At 37.7% G+C, this 21,169-nt stretch overlaps 1 protein-coding gene across 2 annotated transcripts in view; it reads left to right on the top strand.

Moving 5' to 3' along the window:
* The first annotated feature begins 82 nt into the window (after positions 1-82).
* kiaa1328 (KIAA1328 ortholog) overlaps positions 83-21,169 on the top strand; it is a 30,669-nt gene continuing 9,582 nt past the window's right edge. Inside the window, exons 1-10 of one of the 2 annotated variants that reach the window (XM_077248665.1) lie at positions 83-198; positions 628-669; positions 789-1,027; positions 3,307-3,407; positions 3,517-3,632; positions 13,835-13,959; positions 17,894-18,423; positions 18,658-18,762; positions 19,898-20,019; positions 20,135-20,252. In XM_077248665.1, the coding sequence (XP_077104780.1) occupies positions 90-198; positions 628-669; positions 789-1,027; positions 3,307-3,407; positions 3,517-3,632; positions 13,835-13,959; positions 17,894-18,423; positions 18,658-18,762; positions 19,898-20,019; positions 20,135-20,252 (1,607 nt within the window). In that variant the 5' untranslated portion in view covers positions 83-89. The remainder of the gene's footprint in view (positions 199-627; positions 670-788; positions 1,028-3,306; positions 3,408-3,516; positions 3,633-13,834; positions 13,960-17,893; positions 18,424-18,657; positions 18,763-19,897; positions 20,020-20,134; positions 20,253-21,169) is intronic. The other variant, XM_077248666.1, reaches the window with a different exon arrangement.

Here is a 21,169-nt window from a genome sequence, read left to right as displayed (position 1 = left end):
TGAGAAAATGAACGATGAGTGATTTGACCAATAGTACGCTGGATGGGCGGGCGAAGCAAGTTAATGTCATCCAATCACACTCACAAACGATGAAAAAGAAGAGAGGCTCCTGCACGCAATCTGGAAGTGGCGGTTGTTTCAGTATGGCGTCTGTTGCTGAGGGCGTAACTGGAAATGGAATCTACTGGATTCATGACAGTATCCTTACATTTTTACGTATTTTTGTTCCATGAGTCGGTTTAAATTAGTTAGTTATATTATTTTGGTTTGGCAAGCATAAAGGTTAACCGTGGTCAGTGGTCTGTGGTTAGTGTGTATGAGAGAAGGGAGGCTAATAATTTATTAGCGGATTTTCATTGTCAGCTTAACCGAACTCTAGTTTTAGTAACGTGGCCTACGTACACAAAGCTGCAGTTGAACGCAACTATACATGTAACGTAACGTTAACTGTTCTGAATTCAAGTTGTGTTATTGAAAAGACATATTGAGTGTAGATAGGGAATGTAGTACAAAACTATACAATAACAGTTACTACAGTAAAATGCATGCAATTAACGTTAACGTTACAGCTCTTATTATTTATTTTAGGCTTAGCTGCTTCTCTTGTGTTTTCCTTAACTTGCATAGAATCAGATGAAGAACAGGGACAGCCCTTGGTTTTTGTTACAGGTGAGACTCTGTTTTAAAAAAATTAGTCTGTTACTGTTATAGCCTACTAAAATATCCTGTTCATCATTCTCGCACCTCATGTTTGATATTTGAAAACTGTCACTCCAATCGTCTTTTAGGGATGAGCAGGAACGTTGGCCTAAAGTTTGGTTCAGCAAATAATAAAGAGGGAAAGATAAAAAGGAGAGCTGGCAGCATGGATAAAAGTGGCAAGAAACCAGAATTGCATTTGGGAATACAAAATGCTGAGATGGCAACGGGAAAAGCTTCAGATCGGAAGCTACCTTCTACTGTAGCCAAATCCACAACCACTACACCTGCACCAGAACCAGACCCGCCTCCTTTCACTTCAGCTCAGGTGAGCAGTGACTTCTGAATATTTACAGTGTTTGTGTGGTGAAATGCTTTTGACTTTTCACAATTGTCTGCAGGGATGCAAAATCGACACTGTTAGCAGAAAAAAGTAATTTGTGGGATTTCACCAAACACTCTTTCCAAATTTGAAAGAATTGTTTATAAATCGGTCAAACAAAAGAGACGTTTTAAAGTCGGCATGAATTTTGACATATCCGAGTGAAATGGCTTTTCGAATCAGAAAAAAATGTAGTGCGGAACATGATTTTGTACTTCTCTGGAATTTATTGGATCGTTGTCGTTTTAACATTTTTCTCACCCTCCTTACGGTGGTTGCATCTTTGTCACCTTTTTCATCCCTGATAAGTTTGCATTTCTGCGTCTCTGATTAATTAAACTCCAATCAATTTACACTAGTCAAAAGTCTTTTTATTCTTTATTATTACTTATTTTCATGTTCAATAATAAAATTATCAAAACTATGAAATGGCACACATGGAGGTTTGAAAGTTATGCAGTGACCAAAATCTGTTTAATAAATTCAAAAATATATTATGTTTGAGCTATAATTGAACTCTGGACATTCCAATAGATGCTGGACTGCTTTTGACTGCTTTTTCAATATCCACTCATCCATTTAAAAATATAAAATTAAAATAAATTGAGAAAGTTGTATTGTTTATCTGTTTACAAAACTAATTTCAAGCATATAAGCATTAGCCTTAAAGTTTTTTTCACCTTTTGAGAAACATGCAAATGTTTCCAAATTATGTCCTGTACCGTTACATACTATGTTTTAGTTTTTATTACTAATCACAATTAATCCAACAGCCAATTAGTTTAGGATTTTTCTCTTATTTGTTTTCATAATTTCAGCAGCAGTGCTTTAATTAAAAACCTTTGTTTGTTCACAACAAACTGTAAAACTAGGCAATGCAGATCAAATATAAATCAAGATTCTGTTGCTGGATTGTCTATTTCTCGCCTTAAATCTTTTCAGAAATATATTTCAGTGTACTGTGTACCTCTAAAATGGGAAAGTTTCTGACCATTCATAGGTAGCCTGATTGATGGATCGTTTGCTTCTGTCTGGTTAGCGATGCGGCCCCCAGCAAACCAATCCTGCTTCAGACTGATGTTGGCACCCCCCACTCAATTAGCATACAGGCGCAGGGAAAAATAAATGTGGAAATGTGGACATACAGAAATAAATAAATGTAGAAATACAGAAATAAATAAATGTAGAAATGTGGAAATACAGAAATAAATAAATGTAGAAATAAATAAATAAATAAATAAATGCATAAATAAATAAATGTATAAATACATAAATAAATACATATATAAATGGATAAATAAATAAATAAATGCATGTAAAAATACAAAAATAGTCATTTATATTACCAAAATGTATTTATTTTCACTATATTTCTGCATTTATTTATTTATTTCTACTTTTATTTATTTTCACTATATTTCTGCATTTATTTATTTATTTCTACTTTTATTTATATATTTATTTATTTTTCCTTTTGTCATTTTTAGTTCTTCATAGAAATGGGCCCTTGCGGCACCTTCGCGCACATGCGGACGCGGCGAGTATAAACCAAGCTTGAGGCGCCAGAACTGCAGATGATAGAATGTGCGCTGTAGCACGATACTACCATATTTCTTCAAAAGCAGATCGTGGAGACGATCAAAAATCGTGATATCACATAAGCACAAGTATAAAACGACTGTTGTCATGTCTAAAAACAAACACAAGTAACGGAGTTTACAAAACTGTATCGCACGCGTGTTACAGTGGTACATTTATTCATCGCACAGACCAATCTCAATCTTTTTTCGTATATATATGTCGCACTGTACAGCCCTGTACAGGACCCTTTTTAATGCACGTTTGGTGTAGGTCTACTAGGCATCGAGATATCTGAACATCTTTGCCAAGCGCAAACCAGTACAGAAGTAATCAATAAATTATCGGGGAGGGTCATGCCTTTTTTCACAATCATTTTGGTGGGTCATAGAATAATGTATTGCTGGGTAACGGAGGGTCAAGTCTATTTTGACTATAGATCTCAAAACTCCCCCGGTAGCCCCTTAAATAAAAAACAAACAGTCCCTAACTATCTTCGACAGTGATAAATTGGCATTGTTTTTTTAAAGGATGTACAAGGAACCTATCCAGGTTTGTTTGTTTATTTGATTTGTACATGAAAGCTTCTGGAAAATCTTGTTCTATAGATGTTCAATAAAATTGAAAGTGTCTGTTCTGGATTGTAGAATCTCTTCAGCGCTGCCCAAGCCAAAAGTAAGCCATCGCTGAAGGATCTCTGCCCAGAGGACAAGCGTCGGATTGCCAATCTCATCCAGGAGCTGGCCAGGTAAAGCCCTCTCATTATAGTGGTCTGATGAATGAATGATTACAGTAGACCTCAAGCCAATGTGATTTACTGTGCATGGATCTGATTTTGTTTACACGTTTCTTTTCAGAGTGAGTGAAGAAAAAGAGGAATCTGTACAGAAACTCAAGGATGAACAGGAAACCTTTGAGAAACAAATCATACAGTTAGAGCAACAAAACCAGCTTATCGTACAAGAGAGAGAAAGTATCCTTTTACAACAGAAACATTAAGAATGCTTATCGAGTTTAGGTTTTTATCTTTTTTGATAACTGAGGCCTGTACCATGATGGTAGTTGAACAAACTCAGGGTTACAGGATTAGTTTAGAGTTGACAAAACCAAACCAATCCAACCAGGCTTGGTTGGTACCATGATGCTGATCATCAACTTTCTCTGTCAACTCAGGCTTTGATCCTGAGTTCAGGAGTTTAGGTGTGACATCAGTAGCGAACAGCCAATCACACGTTGAGAAAGAGTGAAACTGAGATTAATTTCTCGCGAGAGAAGCAGCGAAATTCACTTATTAAATAAAAGTATTAAAATAGTAAGAATTTAAACATTTATGTTTGAAAGAGGATGAAAGAGGACAACTAAAAGAAAAAAAAATCGCTACTGTATATCAGTGCAAGTAAAAGTTGTGAAGTTATTTTATACAGCTGATAAAGGTATAGAGAGAATTGAACATTTAAGCTCACATGTAGTCATTTTATAGCTTCATCTATTGATGCTAAAGCATATTTATATTACCTTTATATATTTATTCATTTAAACTGCGTGATAATAATTGATGAACTAAAATTGTACATGTGTGATTGATAAAGGGTATAATAATTACATAAATAATATCTAAATCATACAAATTTATTATTCTAAATAAGCATCCCTAAAAACCAGACGATTTTGTCTTTAAAAATCATTTGCTATGTAGTGACCTTTAATTTGGAGTAGAAACAGGTGGAGTGACTTTATCGCATCAGACATGTGTCACTTTGCTCACAGCATATTGGTCCAAGTTCAGTTTGCAACCTCTTACCTAGAACATAACCTGCCCCGGACCAGGTTAGCCGTGTAGCGTAAGTTACTATGGCGATGAACACTGCTAAAAGCCAAACCACTTTCATGGTCCCTAAAACCCAGGGTTGATGCAAACTAAACTGAAAGATAGCTGGCTAGCCACCTAAACCGGCTTCATGGTATAGGCCCAGGTATCAGTCTCTAACAGGTTTGTTAAGTAGTTTGCCAGGTCTTCTTAGGTAAATGGAAACCCTACTAAAGAGGTTGTTCCACAATTTTAAGCAAGTCACAGTTCTCATGCAATATGGGGAGGAAGAAAGATCATTCTAAAGATGAAAAGCATGAAATGGTGTAATGTCTTGCAAAAGACATGAAAACAACTAATATTTCGCTAAAATTGAATGGAGATGATCAAAATATCAAAAGATTTGTGAGTGATTTGGAGCACAGAAGAACTTAGTCAGATAAAGGCTTATTAAAGATGCTCTAAGTGATGTTACACGTTTTTTTGACCAAAACATTTTTTGTCACATACAGCAAACATCTCCTCACTATCCGCTAGCTGCCTGTCCCCTGAACACACTGTAAAAAACTGCGGTCTCTGCAGAAACCCCAGGCTCCACAAACGGCAACAAAAACAAACTGGGCTAACCCGAACTACGAAACATAACAAACTGTTCCAGCAAAAAACCGACAAGAGGGTTTGGGGGTGGGGTTTGGGGGGTTAGTGCGCGGATGAGGAGGAGGGAGGGTCTAGCTAGCCTCCGTTTTGTTTGACAATACTTCGAACGTCAAGAAGAAATGATGTCACCCGACATCGCTTAGAGCACCTTTAAGGAAAGTTTTTTGTCAAACAAATTAATTGTATTTAAGGGCAGCTAAAAAAAGCCACTGTTGAGCATCTGGAGTGTCTGGAGTCTCAATGAAACTCTCCATTCAGGCTGCCAGTTGAGCGTAAAGTGGCATTTCAGCCACCCCTAACCGAAGCAAAGAGAAATGTTTGCGTCGTAATTTGGAACTCACTGTATTAAATATATTTTATTAAAAAAATTCATAAATTATTTCATACACTACCATTCAAAAGTTTTGGGTTGGTAAGATTTTTAAAAATGTTTTTGATGTTTGCTATATTTGATAAAAAATACAGTAAAAACCGTAATATTATGACATTTTTTTCTATTGTAATACATTTTAAAATGTAATTTATTTCTGTGATTGCAAAGCTAAATTTTCAGCAGCATTACTCCAGTCTTCAGTGTCACATGATCCTTCAGAAAATTTGCAGATTTGATGCTCAAGAAACATTTCTTTTTATTATCAATGATTATCAACAGTTGTGCTGCTTAATATTTTTGTGGAAACTGTGATAACAGCATTTATTTGAAATAGAAATCTTTTGTAACATTAAATGTCTTTGCTATCACTTTTGAGGCCTGTTGCACGAAGCTAGTTGAACAAAATGAGTTTCACAGTAGGTTTAGAGTTTACAAATCCATATAAATCCAACCAGGTTTAAATCCAACCAGGTTGCATCAGGCTCACAACTCTCAGTATAAATGTTCTCTGTCCCTTAATTCAGGGTTTGCGAAGCGCGTGCAACTGAAAGTGTGGCGTGTGCGGCAAACACGTGTCATTATGAAATTAAATGCATACAAAGCAGGAATAAACACTGAAAGTTTGAGAAGGCGGATGAAAGAAAATATCTGATTAAATCAATGCAAGTGAATCAAACAACAGGCCTTATGCATATAGTTTCACAAAGAGACCAAATGAGTAAGCTTAATCTTAAAAGCTTACATATTAAAGCTTGCATATATTTATTTATATATATATATATATATATATATATATAAAAAAACAAAAAAACAAATATGTATATATAAATACATACATTAATTTAAAAGCAAAGTTTGATAACTATAAATTAATAAGAACTATATGAACATACTATATGAATTATACAGAAATAATTATAATTCATATAATATAAATATTCAGTAATAAATAATTAGCTGCAAAAGATGGGCAATTTTGTCTCCAAAATTCTTTCATTCTAAACGGCTTTAATTTAGAGCGAGTGATATAGGGGGAGTGGCTTTATTGCATCAGATACATGTCACTTTACTCACAACTAATTGGTCCAGTCTGCGATCTCTAACCCAGAAAAAAAAAAAAACTGCTCAGGAGCAGGTTAGCAGTGTAGTGTAAGTTACATGGCGATGACACCTGGTAAAAACCAATCCAATCTTGTGCCTGAAAAAGTTTGCCAAACTAATCTCAAACTTACCTGGGTAGCAGCTGAAACCGGCTTCATGCAACAGGCCACTGATCAATAAAAAAAAAAAAAAAAACTATTGACACTATAAACTTTTAAACGGTAGTGTAATTCACAATGTGGTGACTCAAATCACAGTCCACTCTTTGGAGAAAGTGAAGGACTGTTTTGTATTTTAGACTGGCAGGGGGCAGTGTTGTCTAAGCATTGGATTCATGTTCAGCCTCGTCGTGACTGCTGTAGGGGCAATATAACCATAGGACGTCATTGAGACGGTTGTTGAATTAGACTTGCACTTTAAGGGGTGATGATCCACTTTCTTTGGCATTATGTGTCATATTGAACTACTCTAATATTGAATCTTTTCATTGAAGATGCTTTATTTGCAGCATGATTGTGTGAAATGTAACAGACAAACGACAAAGAGAATGCACACTGTGTTAGGTTTAATATTACTATTTTAGATGCCAGTTTTTGAGCTCAGGGATCGGACCCGTCCTTGGTTTGGGTTGAAATGCTTTTAATTTTCATTTGAAATTGAAAGAGCTGGCACTGATCTCATGACCACTGGGGACGGCGTGGGTTTCTTCTCATGCCAACCTGTCATCCGACTGGCACATCACAAACTTCGCACAGTTCGGATGCTCCCTTTTTTTCCTTGCGGCTCTGCCAGCTTCGGTGATCTTGCTTTGGTCAAAAGACATGGCGAACCATCAGTTTCATCCAACACTGTGAAATATGAAGAGCAATCGCAGGCTGCTAAATTGCAGATTTGGCAGGCGAGCTCAGAAATTAGGCGAGCTCAACTCAATTAAATGCACTTTGGCTCCGCGGCCTGGCATTTCCACTAAAATTCAAAACTCCATTAAAAAGAGATTGTAGTGCAAGACAAACTGTATGAAAGCCCCCTGTGGAGACAGGGCGGTCTCGAAAGGTATCAGACAGATGCTGGCCCACAGAGCTGGTCTTAAAGGTTAAGGGGGACGGAAAAAGACAAACTGAGTCATGAGGCTCTGTGTAGAATAATTGCTCGCATTGTCTCCATCTCATCTGCCGGGATTGTGATTATCAAGAGGAAATATCTCCGTAGGAGGGGGAGAAAAATTATAAGTTACATTCTGTGCGTAGGAAGAATTTGAAGCCCGTGTACGGAATGAAATTAGAGTTTTCTCAATCCTGTCTTTGGCATTCTACTCCATGTCTCTGAGCGGTAGATTCTATTACAGAGAAGCTCGCAATCTTTGTTCTTCACAAGGAATTTACATCAAGAAGCATGGAAGACACAAAGGAGAAGTTGAATGCATTCATCAATATCATTAATCTTATTGAAGTTTGCATGGTCGCTTTTCCGAACGCTTCGGATGGATCAGAGGAGCAGGAGTCCTTTTGTAATAGTTTGTTTGACTAGTTCTGAATCCGTGCATCCCGGCTGGATGAGCTTAGGTGGGGCATAAGCCTTCACAGAAATGCCACTTAATCACAAACCCACTGCTTGCATACTGTTTATGACCAATTAGTTTTGTAGACACACTAATAATTGGAAGTAATAAACCACATGCTCGCAGCAAATGAAGTCCCATGATATATAAATAATCAAATCATCAGTGGCTTGGTGAGTCATTTTCACTGTTATTTAAATTGAAGCGTGCGGTTGTGTGAACTGTCCTATCGATTTACATCTCAACCTAACACACGCAGACCATCCTGCCTAGTGGCCCCGTAAAATATTCTCTTCGGCGCAATTTTGTTCTACCTCGAGGTGGATTTCATTATTTTATTTCTGTGCTGGGCTGACAGGGGAGTGAATCATGTTGACAGCGCCTGTCTGAAATATCGAATGCAAACTCTGATTTTGTGTATTTTTGGATGGGGGTGGAGACACACCATGCCTGCAGCTTTCTTTTCTCCTGATGTAGGCCCTCGGAATGAGCTCTGATTGGCTGGCAGCCAACAGAGGTGCCTGCGCGGCGGGAAGCGAGAGAGAATCTTATCAGTCCCGCTCCAGTCGCTCCAGATTACCAGGCGTCGAGCGTTCCGAACGCCCTTCTGTTAATGTATTAATATGTGTGTTTACGCCCAACCTGTCTATCAGAGTATCAGAAGCCTCTCGTCAGCTGCGAGGTAGATGCCTGCGTGCGTTGCACTCTATCTACGAGACAGGCTCTTCGTTCTCATTACAATTGAGAGGCCTATTTATGGTAAGGGTCCTTGTTGAACAGTTACTCATTTCATACCTGCTATTATACAGAGGTTTGACATGCAGCTGTCATAAAGGACATTGTATGTTGGCACCTCAGGATTTGATATGGCTTTGTATCCTCTCATTTTAGACAGTCAGGTGTTGACTGATGATCTTGAATGAGCTATTATAATAAACCTGATGGATTAAGATATTTTCACCCACGTTCTTAACAAGGAATCAACCGTCAGTTTGTGGTTCCGCTTTCTTTTTGCCACCTGAGCATGCAGAACAAGGATGTTAAACTCCTGTTTGAGTGACCTGACCCTACGCGAGGGTTGTGTGGTACATTTACAATTTAAACGTTTAAAAAAAGTTTTTCAAAAAAAGTATCTTTTTGCTCAACGAGGCTGCATTTATTTAATGAATTATTAGAACAGTAAAGACAGTTTCTATTTGAATATATTTTAAAATGTAATTTATTCCTGTGATGGTGAAGCTGAATTTTCAGCACCATTACTGCATTCTTCATTGTCACATGATCCTTCAGAAATCATTCTAATATGTTGATTTGGTGATCAATTAACATTTCTTCTTCTTATCAATGTTGTGCTGCTTAATATTTTGTTTAATATTTTTGTGGAAACTGTGAAAAGAGCAGCATTTATTTGAAATATAAATATCATTTAACATTATTAATGACTTTACTGTAACTTTTGGGCAATTTAATCTATCCTTGCTAGTATAAATCCTTTAACATAAAATAACAATAGACATCGTATTACCCCGGATTTGCATATTTTTTTGATCCGATACAGTCCAGAATCAACTTAAAAAACAATATTGGGTTAAAACAAATGGTAGCAGATGGAATTTGCAAATTTGATTTATCAGAGGCCTTTATATTACATTTCCAATCACCAAATGAAACTGGTGGTTATTGGGGAACATTAGAACCACTCACTCTCTTGGTTCTTAACTTTTATTTTTAATAGTCTGATATTTTTAATACTTCAATAATCTGAAACTGAGCATTAACACAAAGTTAGTCATTTGTAGTAATTGTATGGCTAATTGTAATTGCAGGCCTGCTTCTCATTCAAACTGACAGCACTGAATCAGTGGTATTAGTGTATAGTGTATTCATTTTTTTACAGCACAAATTCATATTATGCGTGAATACTGAGTGTAGTTTGTAATCAAGCAAAACGTTACCACTTTAAGATGCAAGCTATAACGTGCAACACAACAAATTGAATAATTGATCTGAACTCTATGACCTGTTTGAGTGACTGACTTCTGTGAAATGCAAGAAAGAATATTTCAAGACGACACTGGATCCCACTGAGTTTCATTATATGGGCAATTCATTTTATGTTCTGCAGAAGAAAGTAAGTCATACAGGTCTGGAATAGCATGGGTGAGTAAAGGATGACAGAGTTTTTGTTTTTGGGTGAATTCTTCTTAAATGCACCATATTGCTTGCTTGGCAACTGTAAGGAAGTTGTTTTACAAATACTATATTAATTTAATTATTTATTGAACACTGGTGTCCTGGTTTGTTCTTATACCAATAAGCCAGTGTGATTACACCACTTCACTTTGCCTTTACAAAGGTAAAAATCACTAATCCATGGCCTTGTGGGTTATTTTTTGTATTTATGAAATTCCTCTCCCTTTTTCTATTGTGCAGTATTTGGAGATTTTAATACTAGCCATTGTTTTTAGGTAAGATTTACCATGCTTATCTTATGGGTATTGGATTGAGAGGCTGTTGAGCAGAGGCTGGATTTAGTGCTTATTGACATTGTAATAACGGAGATATGAGGACTATAAATAATCTCTATATCGTTCTAACTTTCAGTCGGTTTGATCTGTGTTGCCCCTTTCGAGTTCATGGGCCTTGAGGTATTATGATGATCGCTGAGCGCTTGTGCTCTAAGAAGAAAGACCAAAAAAAGTCGCTTTCCATTATTGCTTTCCACATTGGAAAATTAGATCTACCGAATGGATTTCTGCAAAGCGTGTGAGTAAGCGGGCGTACGTCACGCTGTCATTAGTCGGCGTGGCTGTGGTTCTGCTCCAGATCAGTTGAGTTCTGCCCAATGCTGCATACGTGCCAGCTCTCTCTGTCTCTCAGCCTGGCATTCTGCCCGCCCCTGCCCAGCCAGACCCAGATGGAGAAGTGTGTGAAGCCCTAACCCCGAAGAAACGCTTCTATCTCTTCTCTGCAGTGCTGCTGTCTCTTCTCGCTTTCTTCTCTGTTTGTGCACTTTTTCAAAAAGTCACAAACATGACTCCAGGTATTGGCTGCTGGGATTCAGCCAGAGAGACTCAAATGTCAGGAGCCAGAGTAGAAGTCCAACTGGTCTCCTCTTTTTGATATAAGGACACTGGACAACTGAGCTCTCTGTGGGAGAATTTGTTTTATATATTTTAAGATCTTCTTGTAGCTTTTCCTGTTAATACCTAAACTTGTTCAGTTGAATTTTTATTTTAGAATGTTTAAATTGTACCTGGCCAGTTTTATCAAAGACTATAGAATAACACAAGATGCGTCACTCGTATTGTTTTGAATGGGGGAAAAGTGCAATGCTCAATATGGTGGAATAAGTCCGGCCTACTAAATAAGAGTCAATCACTGATTGGTAAAGTCATGGCGTCATTGCAGCTGCCGTTAGAAGCTCCGGTTCCTATAGAAACAGTCAGACGTGCGCTTCCACTGCGCATGCGCATTAGCTTAATCCAGCCTGAAAAATGGCGTTTTCTGTCATGATTCGAACGTTTAGAAACAAAATGTATGAGACCGTTGTGGTCAGAGTCAGTGGTGATTTCAAATATGAATTTAAAGGAGCTGTATGTAAGAAATGTATTTAAATTAATCATAAAATGGCCCTGATATGTCACTAGACATTAAGAAATCATCTTTATTTCAAATACTTATATCACTGACAGTAGTCCGGCCAGGATATTGTCATTTAAAAAGTGAAGTTGCAGCCCTCAACTGATGTTGATGTTGTCATGTTGTGTTTTGGGCTGATGCGTCACCCTCCACCTATCTACCAATCACGAAGTCAGTAGTGTTGCGGCATCCGGGTTGCCAGCTCTGCTAGTTACCACAGCTGCAGCTACAAACGTGTCGGAATCGGATAAAAAAAAAAAAGTCTAACAATGCGAATCAGATAAACTGATAAACTCATAAACTCGTTATGAATCCGAAATACTTAGTTACAAAGTCCGAAATAAAACAAGGATCTGTATAGGAGATGCCTTTGAAAGATGGAGACGGCTGAAAACGGAGAAGAATCTCTGGACAGGTAAGATTCATCTATGTTTGGCTGACTTGTACTTGATGTAAATGGACATTTCAAATATTCATGACAGTCGAACAAAGTTATGCATGTTCGTGCAAAGTAACGTTACGTTAGCTCCTATTGAGGAGGTGGGTCATCGAATTGGAAGCCCTATAGGTGCAATTCCACGGTAAAATAACTTTTTCTAACGTCCATAACACCAATGAAAAGCACATTGTAGCCTATGATGTGTAAATTGTGTCCCACTTGGAACGTTTCATAGCCTACTTGTTTATCATGCAAGTTCTACAGCCAAAAATTATTGAATGACATGTAATCTTTCACATCACATATTTTAGCGTTATGGACGTGTACTGCAGAGTACGTTAAAAAATACAGCTGGTCGCTTTCACTTATAGTGTCAGCTAAATGAATAGCTGTATCTTTGATACCGATTACACACAGTGACCGAGGCTTGTGCTTGTACTTACGTTAATGACAGATACCTACCGTTAGTATACTAACAGCAAATGTTCTAACAATGTACTGTCACATACGAGCGTACATCTTTACTATTATATTTGGCTAATCCCCATTAGTGCATTTTTGCGATATATAATTACTTTGTAAAACATCTCTCATTTGAAGCATAAATATAATTATCGGAAAAAAAACTTAGCCTACTGTGTAGGACTCGTCACTTGCCACTGGAAGCTTCTGTAGCAGCCTACGTTCCTGCTGTATCCTGCAGCCTATCTGGCAACCTCGAGTCAGGGAGGAGGGGAAGGGGATACACCGCTCTACAGTAATTTGAAGGTGATTGCAGTACCAGTTTTGGCCACAATCCTACATACTGCTCCTTTAATCGTAAGCTTGGCGAACAGTTTTGAATTTGATGTTTCCCCATTCAAAGAGATAGGAGCTGTATTTGCAAGCCCGAGAGGCGTTTCAAAGATGGCCAGTGAGTGATATTACTTGTCTTAAAGGAACTTTGGTTGTATTTTATGTAATTTTTTTTTAACTTTTTTTTTTCAACAAAACTGCATATACAGATTTAGATTTTGGCATTTTCTGAAAAAGCATCCAAATTATAACCTTTGGTTATGACCATTACCCTTGGTTTATACTATATTCAGTGTTGCTTGTTACTGATACTGTTCTTAAAAACATTATAAATTAATTTCATCCAAACAAATTTGCCTTGCCATCCGAATACTTAAAATACCACTCCAAATCTTAAGGGAATTTTAAGTTTTAAGTACTGTACTTTTTATTCTATTTTTTTATTTTATTTTTATCACCCTGTCAACTTGCGGACCACTGACCTAGACCAATATTGAAATGTTATTTGTTTTAACTCTCTAGCTTGATGATCTCAGTTTTGGGCATTTCAAAATATATTTGAGTGTTTACCTTGACATACAACTGATTTTACTGTTACTAATTACCTTTGGGGCACTACCTTGAGAGAGGTTCTTTCCTTTTGTACCTTCTGTATATAGTCTCCTGCCTGCTCAGCATTAGCTTGGCAACACTACATTGGGGGAAATGGATTACCATGTTTGGCTTGGGAGGAGAGAGGGTTTTAGTCTAAGTGGGAACAGCAGAGTTATTCAGTGCGTGTTGACCCTTGACCCACGGCACAGGCCTGCAGCACCAGTACCGAGAGTGTCAGGAGCTGCTGGGACTCTATCAGCAGTACCTCTCCCAACAGCAAGAGAAACTCAACAAGTCTATCACTCTGCTCAATCAGTCCTGCTCCCACAGCAAGGTGAGTACTAAGAGAGAGCGTGTCTGTGTGTGGGAGAGAGCGATAGATAGAGGCCACAAATGGCTCAGACTGAACATGTGCGTGCACTGAATTTGTATCCTCTATGCTATGTTGGAATTTTAGCTGATCAGTCACGGCATTGTACAACCATAGCAGGTAGAAATTAATTTGTATAGCCTGCTATCTTTATAACCTGCCAGACCAACCAATTTATCGGGTGATATTTGGCCATTTTGAATGCAAGCCCAGCAAATTTTCTGTTTTCCTTAAAAAGTAAATATTGGGCTATTATGTAATTTTGATAACTCATTTTGTACGTTTTTCTTTTATCTAGAATGACTTTATATATATTTATTTAGATGCATAAGACTGACCTTAAATACATGGCGATAACTTTGCTCACCGCAGGCGTTTGGAAGTCCACCAATAATTCCCTAGATTAGATTGTGGTTGGCCAGTTGTGTCATTTTCCCAGCTGCAGATTATTATTTTTTTTCTGTATTTGTCCCTCTGTCTTGCACATGGTCAAAGAGAGAGATAAGACCACCAAGGTTGCACGAAACATGAAATGGCATTCGTAATTCATTTTACTTCTGTAATATGACATTTTGAAATGAAAGAATATTTGAGAAGGAAAAATGAATGCCACAGTTTAATATTATCCATCTGAAGTTGTTTGGACATAAGCTGAATTCATTGCTGTGGCAGAATATGTATGTACGTATGTATTTTTACTAGTGCTGTCAAAATTAATGCGTTAACGCATGCAATTAATTTTTTCAGTTTAACACGTTAAAAATATATTAATGCTAAATGTCCATTTTGTCGAGTATCCTCGCCAGCACAGTGTTAAATTATTTAAATGAAGTCTTAAATAAATGTAAAGAGTGAGAAAATGGGATGCGTGTCAGATCCGCGTCGTGCAGCATGTCTTAATATGACAGCAGCCTAATAAACCCGCTGTCATGGATAGTCAAATAACAAATAAAACGAGAAAATGACTGCTCTTGACTGAATAACATTTGTAGCTTTAATAAGGATTAATCTATATTTAGTTTATAATTTATGCAGGGAAGAATGTGAAGTATTTAACAACTTTATTCAATTTCTGTATATCTATACTGTTAAGACCTACCTAAAAATATTAAAGCACTGTTTACAAGGTTACATGGGTCAAAAACAACAAAACCAATAACTTTTTGTGCATTTTGACAGGGCAAGTAAAAATCTGAACTGGTCTGACTGGGCCAATAGAAAAAAATTTGCCGTGATATATTGAAGCCCTGATATATTTTAACACACAGTTGGAAGAGTTTTTGCAACATAACTATTCACACCAATTCTCAATTTTCATAAAAAAATAAAAAGAGCTTTACAGAGATTATAAATGAATTGCATCCATAAAAACTGCACTGTATGCATCTGAATAACAAACACCCCACCAAGTATTTATGAAAAGTGCCCTTAGTTAGAACCCCTATTCAAAATTGGTGTATTTATTTATTTCAATCTGCTGACCACTTGTATGACCTCAAGTAATTCTTTCATGACCACCAGTGACGCATCCGGTCTGAACAGGGTAACTAACAGATATTCAACATATAAAAAAACCTTAATATCGTCCTTCTTTTGTTGCTCAAAATTATCATAGATCTTAAGATTATTCATAATAATAGTAACGTTGCTCACAGCAGGCAATTTGAAGTCCAATTATTGCCTAGAAATATGTTGAAGGTAAATTTGTTACAAAAGCTCTGTTTTGATGGCTCTATTGGCGGTGCTTTTAAAGAGGATGGATTAAGAGAAGCAACCTCTCAGAGAGGGGTTTTGGTATGTCGACACTTTAGCATTTATAACTGTTAACCTGTCAGCACACTAAAACCCTCTCAGAGAAGTTCCATCTTTAAATTCATCCCCTTTAAAGCACTGTCACTAAAAATATTAAAGCTAAAACAAAGTAAAACTCACTAACCAACCCTGTAAAACTTGAACATTGTTTTAGGCCACGTCCACACGAAGCCAGAGCTTTCCCTATCTGATTATTTTTTTTCCTCGTTCTAAAAAAAATTCCGTAAACACGGCGCCATCTCAAGAAATATCTGCGTACACACGAAAGCACTGAAACCGACTGAAACCTATGTAGTATACATGCCAGACCAGTATGAGGCGCTGTATTTCTGAGACAGATACGCTAAAAACAGAGAAGAAGACTTGCGCATAAACCTTGCGCGCTGTATACAAAAATATTAGGAACAGTAGCTTCTTTTTTTTCTTTCTTTTTAACCAAGAACTTTTTGAACAATATGAAAAACCATAAATGGCCTGGTACAAAATAGGAATGAGTCACGATATTCGATTAGTTAGCAGACGCATAAACCTTGCCACAAAGAACCGGCAAATAGCCTAATCATTATGAATGCGTCAAATATAGCAAGGAGACATTTTAATTGTTTATTAATAAACTAGTGTTTTCTGTGACGATGCTGACTCGCCACCTGCGCAGTAGGTGAAGGTGCTTATAGAGATGAATGCACACTTCATACGGATTATAAGAGAGTTGTCTGTTTCTTTTCGTTTTGAATTGTTTTGTTTAAAAGTAGACATTTCAGGCTTAGGTATATTTCTGAGTTTCTGTTCATTTATGAGACAAGCTCCAGTTCACGTGGGATGCTAGTTATATCGCGCCTCCGTGTCCTGATGGCTATTGTCTGCTATATTTGCTTCTTATTTATTAAATCCAGGCAATTGGTTGATGAAACATTGATTAAAATTTTGATTATAAATTAAAATGAATTTATACTAAACGAAATTCACTTTAAAGAAAGGCTTTATATAAAACAAAACTTAATGAAGTGGTCAAAATGATGTGTCTCGATATTGCGCATCTTATGATTAGGCTACTCACGCTGTTCACTTTTAATATAATCAACATATATGAAATTGAAAAAATAACATATTATTTAAACATAAATATGAAACTAACTTTTCTTTAATGGCTACAACATGTAGGCCTACAGAGAAATTTAATGTCGGAGCGAACGCCGTGTTACCGGTGAGCATGAGGGGGCAGAGGTGCGTTTTTTGAATAATAATCAAATAATTCCCAGCGATCGTCGAATATTATTTTTGCTTGAACTGCCCATCCCTACAAAATACGAAATGTCTTAATCAAACAAAATACAAGCATCATAGCATAAGAAAGAAATATAAACAAATAAAGAAGTAAAATAAAGAAATAAAATAAAAATGCATTAAAGTAGGCCTAAATAATAAATAAAGAAATAAAAGAGGCTCAGTAGCTTCTGAAGCATGAACTCAAGCAAGTAGTCGCAGTTGTTGTTGCTGTTAGCCTACTGATTTAGCGCATCTGACTAGTCGACACGTGCGGTGATGACATCATCGTTTCACAAAATTTACGGATTGGCCGTACACACGAAACCGCAAGGGTGTCGTTTCCAGATTTATCCACCCTGGGACCCGGTTTCAAAAAATAGCGGTTTCAGTCTCCCAAAAAGCCGGATCCGTGTGGACGAAATGCCGATCCGATAATTTTTTTTTGCGTATACAGCTAAATGCGTCTCCGTGTGGACCGGGCCTTAGTTTAGACCGTGCACCCTGTGCACCCTCCATCTTAAGCTTGTATAAGGGAAATGAGCTTGTCCTCTCTGAAACCTTGGCTGTGAGTAATGCATGTTTACATGCTCCATGACCTCCTCTTGAATTAGTCAGTGGCCCATTTCCGTCCCCTCAGAGGCGGACGATTCTCCTTTGTCCTGAATGTTTATCTCCTCGGTGATTGACCTTGGGTTATTGCGTCCTTTTGGGATAAGCCCACCCTCTCTGACTCCCTTGAGTAAAACCTGCTTTCGTTACTACATTATTAAAAGGTCAGAGGTGACGTATATACTTTCTCTACCTCTGCTTCATCCCACAGATTCCTAGCAGCGAAGGGGTGCCCAGGAGGTCTTCGTGTGGGAGAGGAACTGCTTTAAATGGATCTTACTTGGACCTTCCTTTATCAGGAAGTAGAACTGAGAGAGGTGGGTCAGTTGAGTGCTCTCATTCGTTCTCAACAGGACCATTCAGTGCACCCTCCAGCAATGAGCAGAACTGTGGAGTCCATGACAAGCACACCAATCACAATTCTGAAGGTGGACACAGTGATCCCAGCTTCAACAGGGAGCCCTCGGCCTGTGATGCCCTGAAGCGGCCTGGTGCCTCTGAACCAAAGTGCTCTCATCAGTGCCACAGAATGGAGTGTGACAACATGCGTGGTGCTAATCGAACCGGACTTGCTCCGCCTCCTGGTCAGGAGAACTGGGAGGAGAAACGACAGTGTCTATTCCTGCAGAAGAAACAGCTGGAGATGGAGAGGGAGAGAATTCAAACTCGGTTGGTTCAACAGGAAGATAAACTTCTGCTCCAGAACCAGCAACTCCGTCAGTCTTACCTTCAGTACAGCAGGTAAGAGCCTGGCATGGGCATTTTGTTTAAATAGTAGATAATAATGCTTACACAGAAGTTCAAGCACGTAGAAATTGTTCTAGTTCACTACAATAATCATGATTTTTGTCTCATTAAAAAACAGAGACAAGTCCTGCTATTTTTGGTGCTAATCAACATTATGCCATAAATTCTGTTAATACAGCCTAACTTGAATTGAACCGCAAACATTCCTTTAATTTTTGTCTTTTGAAGGCTTCAGCAAGCAACCACAACAGATTTTGAGAAGCCCTTATATGGAGACAGCAGTTTTAATGAAGGTCCACAGTCCTGTTTTGTTATGGATCAGGTAACACAAAGGTAAAGATTGTCTTAAAAATAGCATTGAATGCAAAAAGAGCTGGAGAGATAAAGAAAAAGTCAAAAGTCAAAATCTTTAAATATACAAAAGTTCCCTATTCAAAAGACTGGGGTCAGTGGGGTTTGTTTTTGAAAGAATAATTTTCATCAAAGAATCCTGAAAAAAAAGTATTACAGTTTTCACTAAAATATAAAGCAGCACAACTGTTTTCAATTGATTCTTAAGCGCCAATTCAGCATATTAGATGGATTTCTGAAGGATCATGTGACACTGATGACTGTAATAATGACAATTGCCATAACAAGAATTCCATTTTAAAATATTTTAAAGGTGCTTTGTGTAATATTTAGGAGGATCTGTAGAAAGAAATGCAATATAATATACATAACTATGTTTTCAGTGGTGTATAAAGACTCTACTTAGTGAACCGTTATGTTTTTATTACCTTAGAATGAGCCATTTCTATTTACATACACCGCGGGTCCCCTTACATTGAAATGCACCATTTTGCGCAGACATGTTTTCTACAGTGGCCCTAAACGGACAAATTCGTTTCGTCACTATGTTGTTCTTCATGCAAAGAATCTAGCTAAAGTCAGCGAATAAAACACTGACATAATGATGAAAAAGTAACCATAATATTCGCAATAACATATCGTATTACTGAATAATAAAGTAGTACTGAGAATAGTTCCCTTTGGTGTTTCACACCACACACTGATGATGGCTTAGGCTGAAACGCGTCTGTGTGGACATGGTATTAATAAATATATGAGATATAACTAGAGAGTGCGGTTTTTTCATCTTTATGTGAATAATAAAGTAAACATCATTTCTTAATTTATCTTTGTAAAGAAACATCATTGCTTATCTGGCTACTCTCTGCTGTCTCTGATGATGACCTCTCCTGTCTGCCTCATAACTTTTGATGGTTGCAATTCGTAATCTCACCACCAGATGCCGCTAAAAATCACACACGGCACCTTTAAAATAGAAAAGATTACATTGTAATAATATTTCATATTATTACTATTTTTACTGTATTTTTGGTTAAATAAATTAAGCCTTGGTAAGAAAAAAACTACAACTTTTAAATGGTGTAGAATAGTATCTTTCTTTCTCTTTCTTATTCAGTAGTGAAATAAAAGAGCGAGAGTCACACATTCTGCAGAGAAGTGTTCGACAACCGTTGAGTAACATACAATCACAGGAACAAACATCAAGTATTCAGCAAAGTACACCCAAGCTTCCACAAGGTACGTTAACAAGAAATTATGCTCAATAAGTTATTCTCTACTGCTTTTTACTTTACCTTCTAAATGAGAAATTTGCATTGCATCATTTCAAGTATCTCTAATTTTCTCCCTGCAGAGATCTCCATTACCAAGAAGGATATGGCCACTTCTCCTGTGATTGCAGAAAGCTTCCAGACGTCTGCTCTTCACAAAATTCCTCCTCTTGGCCTTTCCAGGACTCCACAGGCCTCCAGGTGAGTTAAGGTGTCCCTCAGGGTTCTGTCTTTGGTCCACTTCTGTTTTCTATGCCGTGGATTACTTTCTTTATTCACTCATCTAAGTCATCACAGCCTGTCTAGGTCCTGCCCAGCTGTCTTAACACAACCAATGTGTTTTTCCACACCCTTTCTGAAATTTTGCCATTTGTGTGGCCACTCTGCCAATGTGGGATTCTGTAGAGAGCCTGCTGTTGCAATTTAAAGATTGATTAAATACAATTTAACAAGTTCAATTCAAGAAGGAGTGAAAAGAGGGAAGTGACAGCAATTTTGGCTCAACAGCACAGCAGGGGCCAAGCCCATGTATTAATTGTGTTTTTGGAGTCCCTGCCTTTGTGATAGAGCTTCTTAATGCAAGAATGTGAAAGAGGAGAAGGGGAGGGTGAACTGATATATGGGGGAATCCAAATAAAACAAGGAAAAAGGGAGAAGAAGTGAAGGAAGAGGAAAAAAAGAGAAAGCTGGTCTGGGCCCAATGCAGTGCGAGGCCTGTTTGATGAGTTAAATGAAGATTTTTGCCGGCCAGCGCTGAGGCTGACAGGAGCCAAGCTGAGTCCCATTAGCTGGCGTAGCAGGGCCCAGCAGCAGGTGTAATTGAACCGAGTCTTCCAGCTCGGGCCGAGAATGCGCCGCCTCCCTCAGCTTAATGAGAAAGAGTGAGGCAGAGAATGAATCACTGACCGCTAGCGCGAGACACACTCTGGGATAGGGAGGAAATTCATTACCGTTTTCTTTTAACGTAGAAAGGTAATTAATGTGACAGCATGTCTTTTTTCCCAACCCTCACTGCGAGAGTATGAGCATGTCTCGTTTAACATGCCATCTCTGAAAAATGCAGATTATTTGTAAGTCGTTTGTTAGGCGTTGTTTTTTTCTAGAAGAAAATGTCCTGA

Source organism: Siphateles boraxobius, unplaced genomic scaffold, assembly GCF_051911475.1.
Source record: "Siphateles boraxobius isolate OS27281-9 unplaced genomic scaffold, OSU_SipBor_1 11, whole genome shotgun sequence".
In the NCBI taxonomy this organism is placed as follows: domain Eukaryota; kingdom Metazoa; phylum Chordata; class Actinopteri; order Cypriniformes; family Leuciscidae; genus Siphateles; species Siphateles boraxobius.
Note: the sequence above shows the minus strand (reverse complement) of the source record. Positions and strands in the feature narration are given on the sequence as shown.